We start from the raw sequence: 21,815 nt of genomic DNA, 5'->3' as shown, positions 1-21,815 counted from the left end.
CAGCACCACAGGTTAAAATCAAGAAAATCATGGGTACTAGGTGAGAGACTGATTCAAAAAGAATTCAATGTGAATCAAACATGGCACAATATGTGGTTTTCTTCAAACCAGACAGACTAGGCCTAATCCTGGACCTGCTTTCAACCTACCCAGAAAAATCTGGACATCATTAAATTGAATAAGAACCTAACATGTCAATTCTAGAAGTATAAGTGGAAGGTTAATGAGAACCTTTACTGCGACTGTGCCGACATGTCCCAGACTCTCCAACATACCGCTATGGATTGCCCACCCAGGGAGTTCAACGGAACAAAGCAGAACATCCATGAGGCCACCGAAGAAGCTGTAAAATGGTTAAACATGTTGGACATTCAACTCTGACACTATTTAAATCATGTGATCTAAGTCTCATTCTGTATGTATATTTCTGCCATATGAACTACTACTACTACTACTACTACTACTACTACTACTGCTGCTGCTGCTGCTGCTGCTACTACTACTACTACTACTATTACTACTACTACTTTGAATCTTGTGAAGGCTACTCTAATGAACACCATGTCCAAAGTCAAATTTAGAGGGGTATTATCAAAAAGCATTGAGATCAAAGGATCAAAACAGGTTTAAAGATAAAAATTTCATGATGTTCCATATTGAATTGTATCACATTTAAATTGAAATAAGAAATAACGTAGCTCAACCTATTCAATACAAATAAATAAGAAATGTAGTGTTACATTTCTATTTAATTATAAGCGGAATCAATACCGGTTTCGACCCCAATCCGGGTCATCATCAGCCGAATAACATACAAAAAACAATGCATAGGTAAACAAGAAATCGAAGAGTGAGTCTCTCACAAAAACAGTTGAAGAGGCAAAATATGTCAATGGGGACTGGCACTGTGTAATTTTAAATCGTAAAATCTAGAAATAGAAAGTCAGACACTTATAAGAAGTAAGGCGCGATCTTCTGAATAGCAGCACAACACACGCAAAGTTCAGCACTGTCTCATAATGTATACAAGAAGAGGTGAAAAGTTAAATGAGCCAGCATGCATATATTATCAGGCGCGAAATCACAATATAATTTAATGAGTATGAAGTCTCAAAATCGTCTATAAGTCGAAGACGAGTCGCTTGATTGAAGGGCCATTGTTAATGATTTTAAGTATTTTTATGTCTTTTTCAATATTGATGAAATTATGCTTGGAGTCTTGTATGTGTTGTCCTATAGCAGAGAATCTGTTGTATTTAATGGCAGTGATATGTTCGGAGTATCTGATGTTAAAGTTGCGGCCAGTTTGTCCGATGTATGAGGAGCTGCAGTTGTTACATTTGAATCTGTATACTCCGGAATCAGAAAAAGCATTAGATTTGTTTACTGATTTAGAGTTGTGTAATATATCAAGATTTCCGTTATTGGTTCTAAAAGAAATTTTCATGTTGTGTTTTTTAAGAACATTAGTTATTTTATAAGCATCTTGAGTGAAAGTAAAAGTGGAAAATGCAGTGGGTTTGGCTTTGTCTTTTGATAACGTTGTTTTAGGAAGGTGTTTGAATTTGATGATGATACGGTTCATTATTTAAATCTTTTTTAGACATAGGGGTGTTGAAGGCATGAAAAATTAGGCTGTTATAAGTAGCACGTTTGTGTGCTTGAGTGTGTGAAGAATCTTGACGTATTGTGGTTGCTGTTTGGGTTGGTTTTCTGAAAATTTTGTAAGTTAAAGGAGAAGGATGTCTAGTTATAGTTAAATCTAGAAAAGAGTTTTGTTGTGTTCTGATTCAAGGGTGAATTTAATGTTAGAGTCAATGTTGTTAAGAAGAAGAAGTGTAGAGGCAAGTAATAATAATAATAACTTAAATGTTTCCACCTTTTCAATACAATATATTCACAAGATTACAAAATTATACGGTACTAGTTTCGACCCATCTAGGGGTCATCATCAGCCGTATTGGAGCAAAGATCATTTGTGGCGAAATCCTAAGACAATATTATTTTAAAGAATAACAAGTGAAATGAGATGTTATGGTAATAGTTAATAATACAAGGAATATACATAATAAGAGGTTTTTAACAAAGAATAAAGTATAAATGGGGTGTTGTAAAAATTATAATCATGGAAATCAGTAAGTTCTTGTATTGAAATGAAATATGGCTTAGGAAGAGGGCTTAAGGTGGGGCTGAAGGGTGCGGGAGAAAGTGTAATTGTCTTGGAAAAGTACCTTTGATTAAATTTAGGATTGAGTTTAGGTTGGCTGCATTATTGTTTCTGAGGAAAGTGATAAATAGATCGAAGAGTATGTTGGGTTTCTCTGAGATTTCATTGAGATTGTGACTGGCATTAAAGTATTGGTCTAGGTGTATGTAGTAATTTTCCATTATGTTCAGTAAAGGGCCCTTGTTTGCTAATACGAGGATGTCCATGTCTTGTTCAATATTGGTGAAATTATGGTTATAATCTTGCATGTGTTGGCCGATGGCTGAAAACTTGTTGTATTTTATTGCGTTAGTGTGCTCGTGGTATCTGATAATGAAGTTTCTCCCGGTTTGCCCGATGTAGGTTTTTTTACAGGTGGTACATTTGATCCTATAAACTCCTGATTTTAAAAAACTGCTGGTCTTGTTGATGTGTGAAGTATTGTATAAAACATTCATGTTCTTATTGTTGGTTTTGAAGGCTATTTTAACGCCTTGTTTCTTAAAGATGTTGGTTAACTTGTAGATATCATTGTTGAATGTGAAGGTGGAAAATGTTAGAGGTTTGGTTATTTCTTTTTTGAGGGTAGTTTTTGGGCGATGTTTGTGTTTATTGATTATCCTTTCTATAAAATGATTGCTGAAGCCGTTGAATTTTGCGATTCCGCGGATTGTGTTGAGTTCGTTTTTAGATCTTTATTGGACATAGGTATGCTGAAGGCTCGGTGAACTAGGCTGTTGTATGTGGCTCGTTTGTGGGACTGGGGGTGCACTGAATCTTGGCGAATGGTGGAGGCTGTTTGAGTGGGTTTTCTGAAAATTTTATAACTGAAAGAATCTGAGTTTCTAGTGATGGTTAAATCTAGAAAGTTGATTTTTTGATTTGATTCGGATTCTAGTGTGAATTTGATATGAGGATCAATATTGTTGAGTCTTAAGAGGGTGGTGGGTGCGTTAATTGATTTCTCATTCATGATTACAAAGACATCGTCGACATATCTGGCCCAAAAGAGAATGTTTTCGAATTCGTTGTCAATTTTGGTGTATTCGAGGAAGTCCAGGTATATTTCTGCTAAGATACCTGAGGCCGGTGACCCCATTGCCAAACCATTTTGTTGATATATGACATTGTCAAAAGTGAAGAAGTTATTGTCGATGATAAGTTTTAATATTGTGATAAAGTCTTGTATCTCTAGTTTGCTTAAGTGGCTGTTTTTGTTTAAATTGTTTATAATTATCGGAATTAATTTTGATACTTGTATGCTTGGGTACATGTTTACAATATCGAAAGAGTGGATGGAGTGATCCGGTTGCAAATTGAACTTGTTTAGTTTTTCTACTAGCTCAGATGTGTTTTTAATAGACTTTTTGGATAAGAATTGATAATTTTTTCTTAAGAAACATTGGATGAATTGTGATATTCTGTATAAGGGGCTCGGTCTATAGTTGATAATTATAAACAATTTAAACAAAAACAGCCACTTAAGCAAACTAGAGATACAAGACTTTATCACAATATTAAAACTTATCATCGACAATAACTTCTTCACTTTTGACAATGTCATATATCAACAAAATGGTTTGGCAATGGGGTCACCGGCCTCAGGTATCTTAGCAGAAATATACCTGGACTTCCTCGAATACACCAAAATTGACAACGAATTCGAAAACATTCTCTTTTGGGCCAGATATGTCGAGGATGTCTTTGTAATCATGAATGAGAAATCAATTAACGCACCCACCACCCTCTTAAGACTCAACAATATTGATCCTCATATCAAATTCACACTAGAATCCGAATCAAATCAAAAAATCAACTTTCTAGATTTAACCATCACTAGAAACTCAGATTCTTTCAGTTATAAAATTTTCAGAAAACCCACTCAAACAGCCTCCACCATTCGCCAAGATTCAGTGCACCCCCAGTCCCATAAACGAGCCACATACAACAGCCTAGTTCACCGAGCCTTCAGCATACCTATGTCCAATAAAGATCTAAAAAACGAACTCAACACAATCCGCGGAATCGCAAAATTCAACGGCTTCAGCAATCATTTTATAGAAAGGATAATCAATAAACACAAACATCGCCCAAAAACTACCCTCAAAAAAGAAATAACCAAACCTCTAACATTTTCCACCTTCACGTTCAACAATGATATCTACAAGTTAACCAACATCTTTAAGAAACAAGGCGTTAAAATAGCCTTCAAAACCAACAATAAGAACATGAATGTTTTATACAATACTTCACACATCAACAAGACCAGCAGTTTTTTAAAATCAGGAGTTTATAGGATCAAATGTACCACCTGTAAAAAAACCTACATCGGGCAAACCGGGAGAAACTTCATTATCAGATACCACGAGCACACTAACGCAATAAAATACAACAAGTTTTCAGCCATCGGCCAACACATGCAAGATTATAACCATAATTTCACCAATATTGAACAAGACATGGACATTCTCGTATTAGCAAACAAGGGCCCTTTACTGAACATAATGGAAAATTACTACATACACCTAGACCAATACTTTAATGCCAGTCACAATCTCAATGAAATCTCAGAGAAACCCAACATACTCTTCGATCTATTTATCACTTTCCTCAGAAACAATAATGCAGCCAACCTAAACTCAATCCTAAATTTAATCAAAGGTACTTTTCCAAGACAATTACACTTTCTCCCGCACCCTTCAGCCCCACCTTAAGCCCTCTTCCTAAGCCATATTTCATTTCAATACAAGAACTTACTGATTTCCATGATTATAATTTTTACAACACCCCATTTATACTTTATTCTTTGTTAAAAACCTCTTATTATGTATATTCCTTGTATTATTAACTATTACCATAACATCTCATTTCACTTGTTATTCTTTAAAATAATATTGTCTTAGGATTTCGCCACAAATGATCTTTGCTCCAATACGGCTGATGATGACCCCTAGATGGGTCGAAACTAGTACCGTATAATTTTGTAATCTTGTGAATATATTGTATTGAAAAGGTGGAAACATTTAAGTTATTATTATTATTACTTATATATTGTTCAATACGGACCAAAAACATGAAATTCATAACCATCAAAGTGTAGAGGCTGCGTTGATTGATTCTTCATTTAAGATTACTAGTGTGTCATCAACATATCTGGCCCAAAAGAGGATATTAGAGAAATTATTATTATTATTATTATTATTATTATTATTATTATTATTATTATTATTATTATTAATTTTTGTGTTTTCTAAGAAATCAAGGTATATTTCGGCTAGAATGCCCGAAGCTGGTGAGCCCATAGCTAAACCATCTTGTTGGTAAATGGTGTTATCAAAGGTGAAATAATTATTGTTAAGAACCAATTTTAAGATTGACATGAAGTCTTGAATTTCTAGTTTACTCAGATTACTGAATTTGTTTAAGTTGTTGTTTATTATGGGGAATAATTTGGAAATTGGAATACTAGGATACATGTTTACGATGTCAAAAGAATGGAGAGAAAAATTTGGTTGGATGTCAAAGTTCTTTAATTTTTTGATTAATTCAGAAGTGTTTTTGATAGATTTGTTGGATAAAAATCTATATTTTTTAGTAAAAATGTTTGGATGAATTTAGAAATATTATATAAGGGACTGGGTCTGTAATTGATTATTGGGCGGATGGGAATGTTAGTTTTATGAATTTTTGGAAGGGCTTTGGCAGTGGGTAGGACTGGGTTCACATTTATTAATTTAGTTTTTTCTTGGTCTATCAGGAGAAAGGAAGTGTTTTTTAAGGTTTGTTTGAGCAGGCATTGGATTTTAGTGGTTGGGTCTTTTTTTACTATAGAAAAAGAAGAGTTGTTGAAGAACTCTTTAGTTTTAGCTATGTAGTCAGTTTTTCCCATTATGACAGTGGTGTTGCCTTTATCAGATTTGGTAATGATGAGATTATTGTCATTAATTTTCTTTTTAAGATCTAAAATGTGTTTATTGTCATTAATTAAATTATTGAAGTGTTTTTGTTATTATTAATGAAGACTTTTTCAAGTTTTCTTTTTTACTTCATATCTGATTTCATCTTGTTCTTCTGTTGGCATTTTATTAATGGCTATTTCAGATTCAATTATTAAATTGGTGGCTATATTGAGAGTACTGAGACTGGGCCAATTGTGTTTGAGGCCCTTAGAAAGAATTAAGTTTTCAACATCACTCAGAGTTGTTTTAGATAAATTGACAAAATGGAGCATGGAAATGTTCAATGGTTTTGGAAGGTGTGTTAATGTTCTTAATATGATATTTATGTGAAGAAGAATTGTTCTTTAGAATGTTGAGTTTTTTGTCAAGGGTTTGTTGCTTAACTGACAATTCATGAAATAATTTATTGTCAACTTGAGTTAGGAAGAGGTTTCATTGTGCACTTGGGAGAAGATTAGCAATTTCTAGGTGTGTTTCATATAATCTGTTATTTAAAAATGATCTTTTCTTGTATATGAAACGGATTCCATTTTTCAACCAAATTTTGTTGGTTATTCTTTGGGTTTTTAACGTGTGGGGAGAAGAATGGGTTTTTCTGACATAACTTTGAATAAATTTAGGAGTAAGGTTATAGGAGATGCATTGTTTTAGGAAGTCTATATTTTTTCTTAATTTAGCGATCTTGATCTTTAGGCCCATGTAAGAGAAGGCTTTATTTTAGCTTGGTTAGCTTGTGCATTTAAAGATAAAAATTTCATGATGTTCAGTACTGAACTGTATCACAATTAAATTGAAATAAGAAATAATGTAGTTCAACCTATTCAATACAAATAAATAAGAAATGTAGTGTTACATTTCTATTTAATTATAAGCGGTATCGGTACCGGTTTCGACCCCAATCCAGGTCATCATCAGCCAAATAAAATGCAGAAAACAATTCATAGGTAAACAAGAAATCAAACAGTGAGTCTCTCACAAAAGCAAAGTATGTCAATGGAGATTGGCACTGTGCAATTTTAAATTGTAAAATCTAGAAGTAGAAAGTCAGTCACTTATAAGAAGTAAGGCGCGATCTTCTGAATAGTAGCACAACACACACAAAGTTCAGTACAGTCCCATAATGTTTACAAGAAGAGGTGAAAAGTTAAATGAGCCAGCATGTATATATTCTCAGGCGCAAAGTCACAATATAATTTAATGAGTATGAAGTCCCAAAATTGTCTAAAACTCGAAGATGAGTCGCTTGATTGAAGTGAATTGCTAGCCCCTGAAGATCAGCGCAACACACTCAATGTCCGGCACTGTGCTTTCAAATGCCGATGGAACTCGGTGAATAGCTTGATGAACCAGTCTGTAATTGTTTTGGTTGCGAAAATTAATGACAATAATCTCATCATTACCAAATCTGATAAAGGAAACACCACTGTCATAATGGGAAAAACTGACTACATAGCTAAAACTAAAGAGTTCTTCAACAACTCTTCTTTTTCTATAGTAAAAACAGACCCAACCACTAAAATCCAATGCCTGCTCAAACAAACCTTAAAAAACACTTCCTTTCTCCTGATAGATCAAGAAAAAACTAAATTAATAAATGTGAACCCAGGCCTACCCACTGCCAAAGCCCTTCCAAAAATTCATAAAACTAACATTCCCATCTGCCCAATAATCAATTACAGACCCAGTCCCTTATATAATATTTCTAAATTCATCCAAACATTTTTACTAAAAAATATAGATTTTTATCAAACAAATCTATTAAAAACACTTCTGAACTAATCAAAAAATTAAAGAACTTTGACATCCAACCAAATTTTTCTCTCCATTCTTTTGACATCGTAAATATATATCCTAGTATTCCAATTTCCAAATTATTCCCTATAATAAACAACAACTTAAACAAATTCAGTAATCTGAGTAAACTAGAAATTCAAGACTTCATGTCAATCTTAAAATTGGTTCTCAACAATAATTATTTCACCTTTGATAACACCATTTACCAACAAGATGGTTTAGCTATGGGCTCACCAGCTTCGGGCATTCTAGCCGAAATATACCTTGATTTCTTAGAAAACACAAAAATTAATAATAATAATAATAATAATAATAATAATAATAATAATAATAATAATAATAATAATAATAATAATTTCTCTAATATCCTCTTTTGGGCCAGATATGTTGATGACACACTAGTAATCTTAAATGAAGAATCAATCAACGCAGCCTCTACACTTCTTCTTCTTCTTAACAACATTGACTCTAACATTAAATTCACCCTTGAATCAGAACACAACAAAACTCTTTTCTAGATTTAACTATAACTAGACATCCTTCTCCTTTAACTTACAAAATTTTCAGAAAACCAACCCAAACAGCAACCACAATACGTCAAGATTCTTCACACCCTCAAGCATACAAACGTGCTACTTATAATAGCCTAATTTTTTGTGCCTTCAACACCCCTATGTCTAAAAAAAGATTTAAATAATGAATTGAACACCATCTGTACTATCGCTAAATTTAATGGCTTTAACAACTGTTTCATAAACCGTATCATCAACAAATTCAAACACCGTCCTAAAACGACATTATCAACAGACAAAGCCAAACCCACTGCATTTTCCACTTTTACTTTCACTCAAGATGCTTATAAAATAACTCATGTTCTTAAAAAACACAACATGAAAATTTCTTTTAGAACCAATAACAGAAATCTTGATATATTACACAACTCTAAATCAGTAAACAAATCTAATGCTTTTTCTAATTCCGGAGTATACAGATTCAAATGTAACAACTGCAGCTCCTCATACATCGGACAAACTGGCCGCAACTTTAACATCAGATACTCCGAACATATCAACGCCATTAAATACAACAGATTCTCTGCTATAGGAAAACACATACAAGACTCCAAGCATAATTTCTCCAATATTGAAAAAGACATAAAAATACTTAAAATCATTAACTAAGGCCCCCTCCTAAACACTACTGAAAATTGTTTTATTCACCTTGACCAATACTTCAACCCTGATTTCAATTTAAATTATATTTCTGAAAAATCCAATATCCTATTTGACTTCCTAATTCTTCTTCTCAAAAGTTCTAAGTTTCTAAACCCAGATTCAATTTTCCATGCCTTACAAAGTTCTTACCCACGTTTTCTACCTCCAATAACGCACCCTAAAATACCCCTCCTTTACTTCCCTATCTTATCCTTTTCCATCCTCTTTTAACTTCCAACCCTTTTATCTTCTCTTATCTGCTAATCCTCTTCCTTTATTAACTTATTCTATCTTTTCTTTTCACCTCTCCTCTCCTCTCAAAAAAACAAAAAGCAAAAAAAAACACTACGTTCCGAATTGAACTGTATATACTATAAGGCCACCTGCATTTTGGGTCTTTACATTCAAATTTAAACTCATGCCTTGCGGTGCCTTGGACTACCTCAATTACAACCTGAATTCTTGTCTTCAAGAAGTAGCGCACTGTGCATATACGCTTTTCATAAACATATATATATATATTTATATATATATATATATATATATATACACAAATTTTCGCAACCGAAACAATTACAGACTGGTTCATCAAGCTATTCACCGAGTTCCGTCGGCGTTTGAAACCACAGTGCCGGACATTGAGTGTGTTGTGCTGATCTTCAGGAGCTAGCAATTCACTTCAATCAAGTGACTTGTCTTCGACTTCTAGACAATTTTGGGACTTCATACTCATTAAATTATATTGTGATTTCGCACCTGCTAATATATGCATGCTGGCTCAGTTTTTCACCTCTTCTTGTACACATTATGGAGACAGTGCTGAACTTTGCGTGTGTTGTGCTACTATTCAGAAGATCGCGCCTTACTTCTTATATGTTAAAAATTAAATAACTGAAAGAGGTTCAACCTATTCAATACATAGGAAAGAAATGTAGTGATTACATTTTTCTTTAATAGTAAAAATAAATGGGACCGGTTTCGACCCTAGTCCAGGTCATCGTCAGCCGTAAAAACATGTAAAACAATGCATATGAAAAAGAAAAAGAAAAAGATTAATTAAACTCTGGATCGGTATAAGATGAAACAGTACGTAATATTAAGAATGGTAGTATGGCACACGCAATGATAGGCGAAGTCTCACAATGTTTATGAATATTGGAGAACAGTCAAAAGGGTCAGTTTCCACACACTGTCAGGCACAAAGTCACAACTATCAAATAATATATGAAGATCATAAATAACTTGAAGTCGCAGACGAATAGATTTGTAGAAGCAAACCGCCAGCTCCCGGTGATCAGCGCGGCACATTCAAGGTCATGCGCTGCGGTCTCGAACGCCAAAGTAGAATGGAGAATATCCTGAAGGTCCAGTATTTGTCTTGGTTGCTGGAAGTTAAGTACGTGTATATAGAAATATACAACGCAAATCAGTATAATTGAATGAGTACTTGTGCTCCTACTAAGTTCTTGGAAAACAGTTGACTTGAAAAAACAATTGTAAAGAGAAAAAAATATAGTAAAAAGAGCAATATCGGAAAACAAATGAAAACTTATATGCACAGTGCGCTATTTTTTAAATTGAAAAAATTTTAGGTCATGATTGAAGTAGTCGAAGTTGGCGCAAGACAAGAGTTAAAATTTGAAAGAGGAGAACCGAAATGAAGGTCGATGGTTTTTTTTTTTTTTAAATAGAGAAGGTAGAATAAATTAACAGAGGAAGAGTGATAGTGAAATAAGAGAAAGAATAAAAGAAATTGAAGTTAGATAGTATTGAGGAAGGATAAGATAGGGAAATGAAGGAGGGGTAGTTTAGGGTGGGTTAGGAGGGTGGGTTATTGGAGGTAGAAAATGTGGGTGGGAACTTTGTAAGGCATGGAAAATAGAATTGGGGTTTTGGAATTTGGAATTTTTGAGAAGAAGAATTAGGAAGTCAAAAAGGATATTGGGTTTTTCAGAAATGTCGTTTAAATTGAAATTAGGGTTGGAGTACTGATCAAGGTGGATAAAGCAATTTTCAGTAATGTTTAAGAGGGGGCCTTTGTTAATGATTTTAAGTATATTCATGTCATTGTCAATACTGGTGAAACTATGCTTGGAGTCTTGTATGTGCTGTCCTATGGCAGAGAATCTGTTGTATTTAATGGCGTTGACATGTTCAGAGTACCTGATATTGAAGTTGCGGCCAGTTTGTCCGACGTAGGAGGAATTGCAGTTGTTGCATTTGAATCTGTATACACCAGATTTAGAAAAAGCATTAGACTTATTTAGAGATTTAGAGTTGTGTAAGATATCAAGATTTCTATTGTTAGTTCTAAAAGAAATTTTCATGTTATGTTTTTTAAAAATATTAGTTATTTTATAAGCATCCTGAGTGAAAGTGAAGGTGGAAAAAGCAGTTGGTTTTATTGTGACTTTAGATAAAGTGGTTTTTGGACGGTGTTTGAATTTGTTGATGATGCGGTTTATGAAGGAGTTGTTAAAGCCATTGAATTTAGCAATGTTGCGGATGGTGTTTAATTCATTATTTAAATCTTTTTTGGACATAGGGGTGTTGAAGGCACGAAAAATTAAGCTGTTATAAGTAGCACGTTTATGAGCTTGGGGGTGCGAAGAATCTTGTCTTATTGTGGCTGCTGTTTGGGTTGGTTTTCTGAAAATTTTGTAAGATAAAGAAGAAGGATGTCTAGTAATGGTGAGGTCTAGAAAATTAAGAGTTTGGTTGTGTTCTGATTCGAGGGTGAATTTAATGTTAGAGTCTAAGTTGTTGAGATGAAGAAGTGTAGAGGCTGCGTTGGTTGATTCCTCATTTAATATTACTAATGTGTCATCGACATATCTCGCCCAAAAGAGGATGTTGGAGAAAATTCCAAATTCCAAAACCCCAATTCTATTTTCCATGCCTTACAAAGTTCCCAACCACATTTTCTACCTCCAATAACCCACCCTCCTAACCCACCCTAAACTACCCCTCCTTCATTTCCCTATTATCCTTCCTCAATACCGTCTAACTTCAATTTATTTTATTCTTTCTCTTATTTCACTATCACTCTTCCTCTGTTAATTTATTCTACCTTCTCTATTTAAAAAAAAAACCATCGACCTTCATTTCGGTTCTCCTCTTTCAAATTTTAACTCTTGTCTTGCGCCAACTTCGACTACTTCAATCATGACCTAAAATTTTTTCAATTTAAAAAATAGCGCACTGTGCATATAAGTTTTCATTTGTTTTCCGATATTGCTCTTTTTACTATATTTTTTTCTCTTTACAATTGTTTTTTCAAGTCAACTGTTTTCCAAGAACTTAGTAGGAGCACAAGTACTCATTCAATTATACTGATTTGCGTTGTATATTTCTATATACACGTACTTAACTTCCAGCAACCAAGACAAATACTGGACCTTCAGGATATTCTCCATTCTACTTTGGCGTTCGAGACCGCAGCGCATGACCTTGAATGTGCCGCGCTGATCACCGGGAGCTGGCGGTTTGCTTCTACAAATCTATTCGTCTGCGACTTCAAGTTATTTATGATCTTCATATATTATTTGATAGTTGTGACTTTGTGCCTGACAGAGTGTGGAAACTGACCCTTTTGACTGTTCTCCAATATTCATAAACATTGTGAGACTTCGCCTATCATTGCGTGTGCCATACTACCATTCTTAATATTACGTACTGTTTCATCTTATACCGATCCAGAGTTTAATTAATCTTTTTCTTTTTCTTTTTCATATGCATTGTTTTACATGTTTTTACGGCTGACGATGACCTGGACTAGGGTCGAAACCGGTCCCATTTATTTTTACTATTAAATAAAAATGTAATCACTACATTTCTTTCCTATGTATTGAATAGGTTGAACCTCTTTCAATTATTTAATTTTTAACGTTAATACTTTCAATACAGAACAATGAAATTTTTATCTTTAATTACTTCTTATAGGTGACTGACTTTCTACTTCTAGATTTTACGATTTAAAATTGCACAGTGCCAATCCCCATTGTCATATTTTGCCTCTTCAACTGTTTTTGTGAGAGACACACTCTTAAATTGTTTTTTTGTATTTTATTCGGCTGATGATGACCTGGATTGGGGTCGAAACCGGTACAGATTCCGCTTAAAATTAAATAGAAATGTAACACTATATTTCTTATTTATTTGTATTGAATAGGTTGAACTACATTATTTCTTATTTCAATTTAATCAAAACAGGTGTTAGACAAGGAGATGGTTTGTCCCCCATGCTGTTTAACTGTCTGCTGGAGAAGGTCATTCAGGAATGGACGAACACACTAGCTGACAAGTCTGGATTAAAAATCGGCTACAAAAGAGGCAAGTTAACAGTCACTTGCTTAGCCTTTGTAGATGACCTCACACTCTTAGCTTCAAGTATGGAAGAAGCTATGTACCAGCTATCCTCCCTAGAACGCATAGGAGCTAAAGTAAGGATGAAGATCGCTGTCGATAAAATAGAATTTCTGACCAACATCAGAGAAGCACCCAACTTTGGGGGACAAAATAATACACAAGGCAACTCATTCAAATATCTTGGAGAATGAATAACCCCAAATATTAATGAGGACCTTGCAATGTAACTTTCATACCATGTTGGTCTGCAACTAAAACCATAATGTCTCGTGTGTTAGATACTAAATTACCGGGCGAGTTGGCCGTGCGCGTTGAGGCGCGCGGCTGTGAGCTTGCATCCGGGAGATAGTAGGTTCGAATCCCACTATCGGCAGCCCTGAAGATGGTTTTCCGTGGTTTCCCATTTTCACACCAGGCAAATGCTGAGGCTGTACCTTAATTAAGGCCACGGCCGCTTCCTTCCAACTCCTAGGCCTTTCCTATCCCATCGTCGCCATAAGACCTATCTGTGTCGGTGCGACGTAAAGCCCCTAGCAAAAAAAAAAAAAAAAAAAAAAAGATACTAAATTATGTGCTTCATGAATGTGTGTTAATTTATCATTCTATACTGTAAATTAATTTATGTGATAATAATATTTAAGGGGACAGTAAGTTCTACGTAGATATTGTAAGTTTGAATTTACACTGACTGACAGAGCAAATGCAACACCAAGAAGGAGTGGTTCGAAAGGGATGAAAGTTGGGGAAAAAACAGAGACGGCACGGACGAATAATTGATGTTTATTTCAAACCGATATGCAGGTTACACAATGCGCACGGCATCGACTCAGTAGGATGTAGGACCACCGCAAGCAGCGATGCACGCAGAAACACGTCGAGGTACAGAGTCAATAAGAGTGCGGATGGTGTCCTGAGGGATGGTTCTCCATTCTCTGTCAACCATTTGCCACAGTTGGCCGTCCGTACGAGGCTGGGGCAGAGTCCAATGAGATCCCACACGTGTTCGATTGGTGAGAGATCCGGAGAGTACGCTGGCCACGGAAGCATCTGTACACCTCGTAGAGCCTGTTGGGAGATGCGAGCAGTGTGTGGGCGGGCATTATCCTGCTGAAACAGAGCATTGGGCAGCCCCTGAAGGTACGGGAGTGCCACCGGCCGCAGCACATGCTGCATGTAGCGGTGGGCATTTAACGTGCCTTGAATACGCACTAGAGGTGACGTGGAATCATACGCAATAGCGCCCCAAACCATGATGCCGCGTTGTCTAGCGGTAGGGCGCTCCACAGTTACTGCCGGATTTGACCTTTCTCCACGCCGACGCCACACTCGTCTGCGGTGACTATCACTGACAGAACAGAATCGTGACTCATCGGAGAACACGACGTTCCGCCATTCCCTCATCCAAGTCGCTCTAGCCCGGCACCATGCCAGGCGTGCACGTCTATGCTGTGGAGTCAATGGTAGTCTTCTGAGCGGACGCCGGGAGTGCAGGCCTCCTTCAACCAATCGACGGGAAATTGTTCTGGTCGATATTGGAACAGCCAGGGTGTCTTGCACATGCTGAAGAATGGCGGTTGACGTGGCGTGCGGGGCTGCCACCGCTTGGCGATGGATGCGCCGATCCTCGCATGCTGACGTCACTCGGGCTGCGCCTGGACCCCTCGCACGTGGCACATGTCCCTGCGCCAACCATCTTCGCCACAGGCGCTGCACCGTGGACACATCCCTATGAGTATCGGCTGCGATTTGACGAAGCGACCAACCTGCCCTTCTGAGCCCGATCACCATACCCCTCGTAAAGTCGTCTGTCTGCTGGAAATGCCTCCGTTGACGGCGGCCTGGCATTCTTAGCTATACACGTGTCCTGTGGTACACGACAACACGTTCTACAATGACTGTCGGCTGAGAAATCACGGTACGAAGGGGGCCATTCGCCAACGCCGTGTCCCATTTATCGTTCGCTACGTGCGCAGCACAGCGGCGCATTTCACATCATGAGCATACCTCAGTGACGTCAGTCTACCCTGCAATTGGCATAAAGTTCTGACCACTCCTTCTTGGTGTTGCATTTGCTCTGTCAGTCAGTGTATATCATACCTGAAGAAGACTGTTATTTTTATTATTTTAAAGGCAGTTTCAATGAGCAATTTGTAATGTTTGATTCTTATTGGGAAGTACTTCCACTAAATTAATTTAAGATGTGAAACTGTGGTGTGGTAAGTTCTGTATGTTAATAATGTATTTCTTAATACTCTTTCATGTTCATTTCAAGTATTTCTGTCCTATCAGTAACTTTAATATTATCCTATGTTAAATTATGTGGCGACCGGGCAAGTTGGTCATGCGGCCGCGCAGCTGTGAGCTTGCACCCGGGGGGATAGTGGGTTCGAATCCCACTGTTGGCAGCCCTGAAGATGGTTTTCCGTGGTTTCCCATTTTCACACCAGGCAAATGCTGGGGCTGTACCTTAATCAAGGCCACGGCCGCTTCCTTCCCATTCCCAGGTTTTTCCTGTCCCATCGTCGCCATAAAAAAAAAAAAAAAATTATGCGGCGAACCATTATCATCATCATGAATTCCCTCCAACAAGCTGGGTAGGATGTTTAAGAACAATGTACCTCCATTTATTATGGTCCTGCTATGCTTCTTTTCTCTCTCAAAACCCTCTCTTCTCTAGGTCTTCTCTTATCTGCTGTAACCACCTTTTCCTAGGGCGTCCAATTGGTCTTCGTCCTGGAATGATCTTTCCAAAATTCTTCCTTGGGGTTTGAGTCACCTGGATCTGCTTAACATGTCCTAGCCATTTCAGCCTTGCCTCTGCCTATCTTCCATGGTCAGGTTGACCTGCAGGTCTCTTCATACCTGATCATTCCTAATTCTGTCCTTCCTTGTTTTCTGTACAGATCATCTAAGGAACTTCATTTCAACAGTTTGCATTTAACTTATTTCTCTTTAATAATGATGAAGCTCTCCAGACTGTACGTCATGATGGGCAGGAGATGTCTTAAACAGGGTCTGTTTAGACCTCTGAGGAACTCCCTTGTCCCATATCCCATACTATGTACTGTACTTGATGGAAGAAGTTGGATCCTTTTTGTACCCTGTTGAACACTTTGTTTTTGGCAGTTCCATCATTTGATATTGTACTCCCCAGATATTTACAGGTGCAGTATTCACACATTCAATCTTTCCTCCCTCGAAGGTGAGGTTACAAGGTGTATTTGTATTTGTCTTGCTAACTTTCATTACCACTGTTTTCCTCTTGCTCACAGTTAACTTATATTCTTTAACTTGGTGTTCCAAAGATCCAGTCTCCTCTGAACATCTCTCTCAGTTTCTCCTCAAATGGCAACATCATCAGCAAAAACAAATGCATTAAGATATTCCTTACCCATTTCTTGGAGTTCCTTTATAATGGTATCCATGAGTGAAATGAAGAGCAATAGGGAAAGAGAACTTGCTTGTTGGACACCTCTTCTTGTTTTAAACCACTGAGATCTTCAATCCCCTACTTGCACACTACTTTCACAACTGTGATACTACGACATCTGAACTTTTTAATTAGTGCTTCTGGGATGTTATGTTTTCTAAACATTCCCATATATTTTCTCTCTCCACCCTGTCATATGCTTTTTCCAAATCCAAAAACACTATTATCAAGTCCTTCCCTTATTCCCCAAAATTTTCCATTAGCTGCCTGAGTTAAAAGTTAGGTCTGTGGTTCTTCTGTTTCTCCTAAATCCTTGTTGTTCCTCTTCAAATTGGTCTTCCATTATTTCTCCCAGTCTCTGAATCTTCTCCATTATCTTAAGGCAATGTGATAAAAGGGTGATGCCTCTATAATTAGTGCACTTTCTTCTACTTCCCTTTTTAAACAATGGTATTATAATTCCTTTTTTTTCCAGTTATCTGGCAACTTGAATATTTCTATTATTTTAATAGTATTAAGATTAGATAATAAGTCATTTTTGAGACCTGGCTATCTTATCTCGGTTTTACAGTAATCTCATGACATGCTGTTGTCTAAGAAACAGCTGACCTTAGAGAGGAAACTTAATGCACTAAAAAAACAACCCAGTACCAAGTATGAATCTTGCAAAACAAACCAAAGAAACCAAAACACCCGAGAATTTAATTGACCAATTCCACCCTTCAGTTGTCAATTTATCTAAGACATTCTTAAATGATGAGGAAAACTCGATTCTTTCAGAAGGCCCTGAACATAATTGGCCAAACCTCAACACAATCAACATAGTCACTAACTTAGTAATAGAATCTGAGCTAGCTATCAATAAAATGCCATCAGAACAACAAGAATTGTATCGACTACGTGGAAAATAATAAATACTTAATTGTGAATTTATTGAAGTGCGATACGGACCATGAAACTAATTTTATGTAATAGTACTCCGGCTTGACGAAAATAATAATACTTCTGGGCTACAAAATACAATAATTCATGCTTTAAATAGGATACTTGATGAAATCATATCTACTTACATCATAGGCCAATGATTTGTACATGAACATAACAATAAAGAAGAAATCTATGTTAAACAGCAGCAGGCGTGGTGAATAGAAATAGACTCCAGAGATTCACTGGACATGGATGATCTGAACTATGTTCTATTTTTCTTCACAAGGCTGAAATCAGGTTCACATTATGCATTGCTATGGAGTATGGTGAGAATAGACAGCATTACTCTAGAAATTCAGTTATACTTAAGAAGTCCATCGGCTCCACAAATTCTTGATATTTGTGCCAACTGGAATCACTTGCAGCATCGTGATTTGCAGCCAAAGTGTCATCTACCTGAAGAGCTGTGAACTGCCTCTGAAGCTCTGAGCGTGGGTTGGCGACCACGGGACCCTCAGCTGAGTCCTGGCATTGCTTCCACTTACTTGTGCCAGGCTCCTCACTTTCATCTATCCTATCCGACCTCCCTTGGTCAACTCTTGTTCTTTTCCGACCCCGATGCTATTAGGTTTGCGAGGGCTAGGGAGTCTTTCATTTTCATGCACTTCGTGGCCCTTGCCTTTCTTTGGCCGATACCTTCATTTTTCGAAGTGTCGGACCCCTTCCATTCATTCACCACCTCACTAGTAGTTACATTCTCTTCCTTGCATAATAGGAAACCTTTCCAAGAAAAAACGCATGGAAGAAAACTGTGCATCTTAAATTTTGTCAAACCTAGCAACTTGAGCATGCTTGAACACATCATCCTTGAGTGGAAACATGTTCATGATATGGTCACATGCAGTACAAAAGTAGTTTCTCACTGATGAAAAGAAAAGGGATTTATCTGTATCCTGGAGATCGTTCACTATGTTGGAAGTCTGAATGCCAATAATGCCAATAATTAACTCATCATCGCTTAAATAGAATCTTCCACCATGTGCAATATTAGTATCACACCCACATACCATGCAAAAGGCAAATTTTTCTCCCCTTCTTCATTTTAGTATGCACGGAAAATCAACAGGATATGATTTCTTAAATGTCTGGAAGTACTGTTTCTTGCTGGATTTATTCATGATTATCTACAATAGGAATATAATGTATGAAAATGTCCAAAACAAACTGAAACATCGAAACGAACCTGGACCATTAAATGTCACATAAAATTATAACATAAACACTCAAGGCAGTCAAACACTTCATTAAAACACGTCAAAGCACACAAAGTCTTAAACCATTAAATGAACATGATGCCAACCTCGTAAAACAAGGAATATGCACATGGTAAAAATCGTACACACACGTGGAATGAATATAATTTTTCTTTATAATTTAATGGGCTTCGCTAATAACAGTATACACAGTCACTGGAACAAATACAATTAGTCCAACGAAGCATGAAGTTATAACACAAAAACTCGAACACTTCATTCAAATATGTCATAACCTTAAAAGACCAAAACATTTAAGGAACACCAACTTCGTGAACAAAGAACAACACTCACAAGTGAACGGAGCGGAACAAAGATTTTGCAGAACAGAGCCTGTCAACACCTAAGATTCACATGGAAGAACTGTTATCCCAGCTTTAAATTCAATTCCAATAACGACACAAACATCACACGGTTAAAAATATCAATCATATCAAAGAATGAGTTATCGACTATCATGAATTTAGATGTTGATTCCCCATCGGGAACCTGAAATATTTGTCCCGAATGAGTAAATTTACAATACCAACTACATTGGTATTATCGTGAACTTGCCTTTGACCCACGCAAACAATCGATTGTATGGAAGTGGAGGGTTATCGAATGTTAAAGTTTCAAAATTTTGTCCACGAAGTCATAAAATGACACCATCCATCTGTAAAACCGTAAAATCCTGCAGTTTCCATAAATTTTATGGATAAACTGTAGAAGTTGGCAGAAATGGAATGGTGTCATGTCTGAGTTATCTATAGCGGTACCACGAGGAAGAGTATGCATTTCTGTCCAGTATCATCACAGGCGACAAAACATGGTGCCACCATTTCGAGCCCAAGAGCAAACGGCGAAGCTAACAATGGAAACATTGCAATTCCCTCCCCGCCACTGCCAGAAAGCCTGAAGACTCCTTAATCTACATCTGTTTATAGTCCGAAATTCTGAGGCATACAGAAGAACTGTCAAAATTAAAAAAAAAATATGAAAACCAAATCAAAACTGAACCCCAGGACGAAACAGCCCTGAAGGGCCTTGCTCTACCAAGCAACTGCTGCTCAGCCCGAAGGCCTGCAGATTACGAGGTGCCGTGTGGTCGGCACGAAGGATGCTCTTGGCTGTTATTCTTGACTTTCTAGGCGGGGCTGTCATCTCACCATTGGATAGCTCCTCAATTGTAATCACGCAGGCTGAGTGGACCTCAAACCAGCCTTCAGAACCAGGTAAAAATCCCTGACCTAGCCAGGAATCAAACCCGGCTCCTCTGGATAAGAGGCAAGCATGCTACCCCTACACCACGGGGCTAGCAAATTAAAAAATTTGGGGAGTGCAGAACAGAGATAATTACTAAATGATGGTTGCTAACATTCTGTGAAGAGAAGGTTGCAGAAGAAGAGTAATAATTAGGATGCTATATGATTAGAATAGATTCTAGCACTCCTCATTAACACTAGATTTATCTTATCTTTAGGTTTATTTTATTCCATGTTTGTACTAGCCCTAGTATTACAATATATTGTTTCTCCAAAAACTTTTTACAACAAATGCTGAAAGATAAGTGGTCATGAAAATACTATGCAGCACATAATTTAAAAGAAATACTTATGAAAAATGAAGTTCCCAGAAAGAAATCATAATTTAATTTTATTGATTGCAAATGTTAAAAATATTCAAACTCCTTCATGACAGAAAAGGCCTAAAGAGATTGAATGTTTTTAAAAACTACTTATTTTCTCACATGTGACAGCTAACACTTTATCAGAACTCAATATATTGAACATTCCAGGTAGAGAATTGTAATGAAATGGATATCACAGACTAGAAGTATGAATTCCAGGACAAGAAAACAAAAACATTTCTAGGATAGCAAATGAATAAAATCATACATACTTAGTCTGTCCAATACGATGTACACGTCCAATAGCCTGTAGTTCATTAGCAGGATTAAGAATAGGCTCTACTAAGAGTACATGAGTAGCTTCAGTAAGGTTCAGTCCTTTGGCACCCCAATGCACTGGCATGAGCAAAGCCATGACATTATTTGGTTCTTCCTGCAAAAATGCATGCAACATATCACACATTCTCTTATACTAATCCAAAATATATTAGAGCTTTAAATTCAGTCAAGTGGTTCTATTCCCAATATATACAGTATCTGATAATTTCACATACAATACACAATATATCACACGGGAATAAAGAATGTAAGTTCCACAGTATATGCAGTCAGTGATTGAAATTATAATAAACGACAACAATAATAATTCTAATTTTCATTAGGAAACAATCAAGTTTCCCTACAGGAAATAAATATCACTTAACCATCTCAGTCCTGTAATGAAACAAATGTGTTAAAAGTTTGCTACTTGTATTGCTGATTAGGTTACATATCACACAGCATGGGAAGAAAATAATGTTCCCTTCTTCATAGATGTTTTTCTCTTGTGGTTGTACATTGGAGGTAGTTCTAATAATGCTATTTGCTTTACGTCCCACTAACTACTTTTACGGTCTTCGAAGATGCCGAGGTGCCGGAATTTAGCCCCACAGAGTTCTTTTACGTGCCAGTGAATCTACCGACATGAGGCTGTCATATTTGAGCACCTTCAAATA

General features: G+C 36.7%; 1 protein-coding gene across 1 annotated transcript in view; it reads right to left on the bottom strand.

Moving 5' to 3' along the window:
- Positions 1-21,815, bottom strand: part of LOC136857933 (E3 ubiquitin-protein ligase SHPRH) — a 396,601-nt gene that overhangs the window by 9,690 nt on the left and 365,096 nt on the right. Inside the window, exon 21 of the mRNA XM_067137032.2 lies at positions 21,093-21,253. Coding sequence (XP_066993133.2) covers positions 21,093-21,253 — 161 coding nt within the window. The remainder of the gene's footprint in view (positions 1-21,092; positions 21,254-21,815) is intronic.

This window comes from Anabrus simplex, chromosome 1 (genome assembly GCF_040414725.1).
Source record: "Anabrus simplex isolate iqAnaSimp1 chromosome 1, ASM4041472v1, whole genome shotgun sequence".
Lineage (NCBI taxonomy): Eukaryota > Metazoa > Arthropoda > Insecta > Orthoptera > Tettigoniidae > Anabrus > Anabrus simplex.
This window is presented reverse-complemented; position numbering and strand designations above follow the sequence as displayed.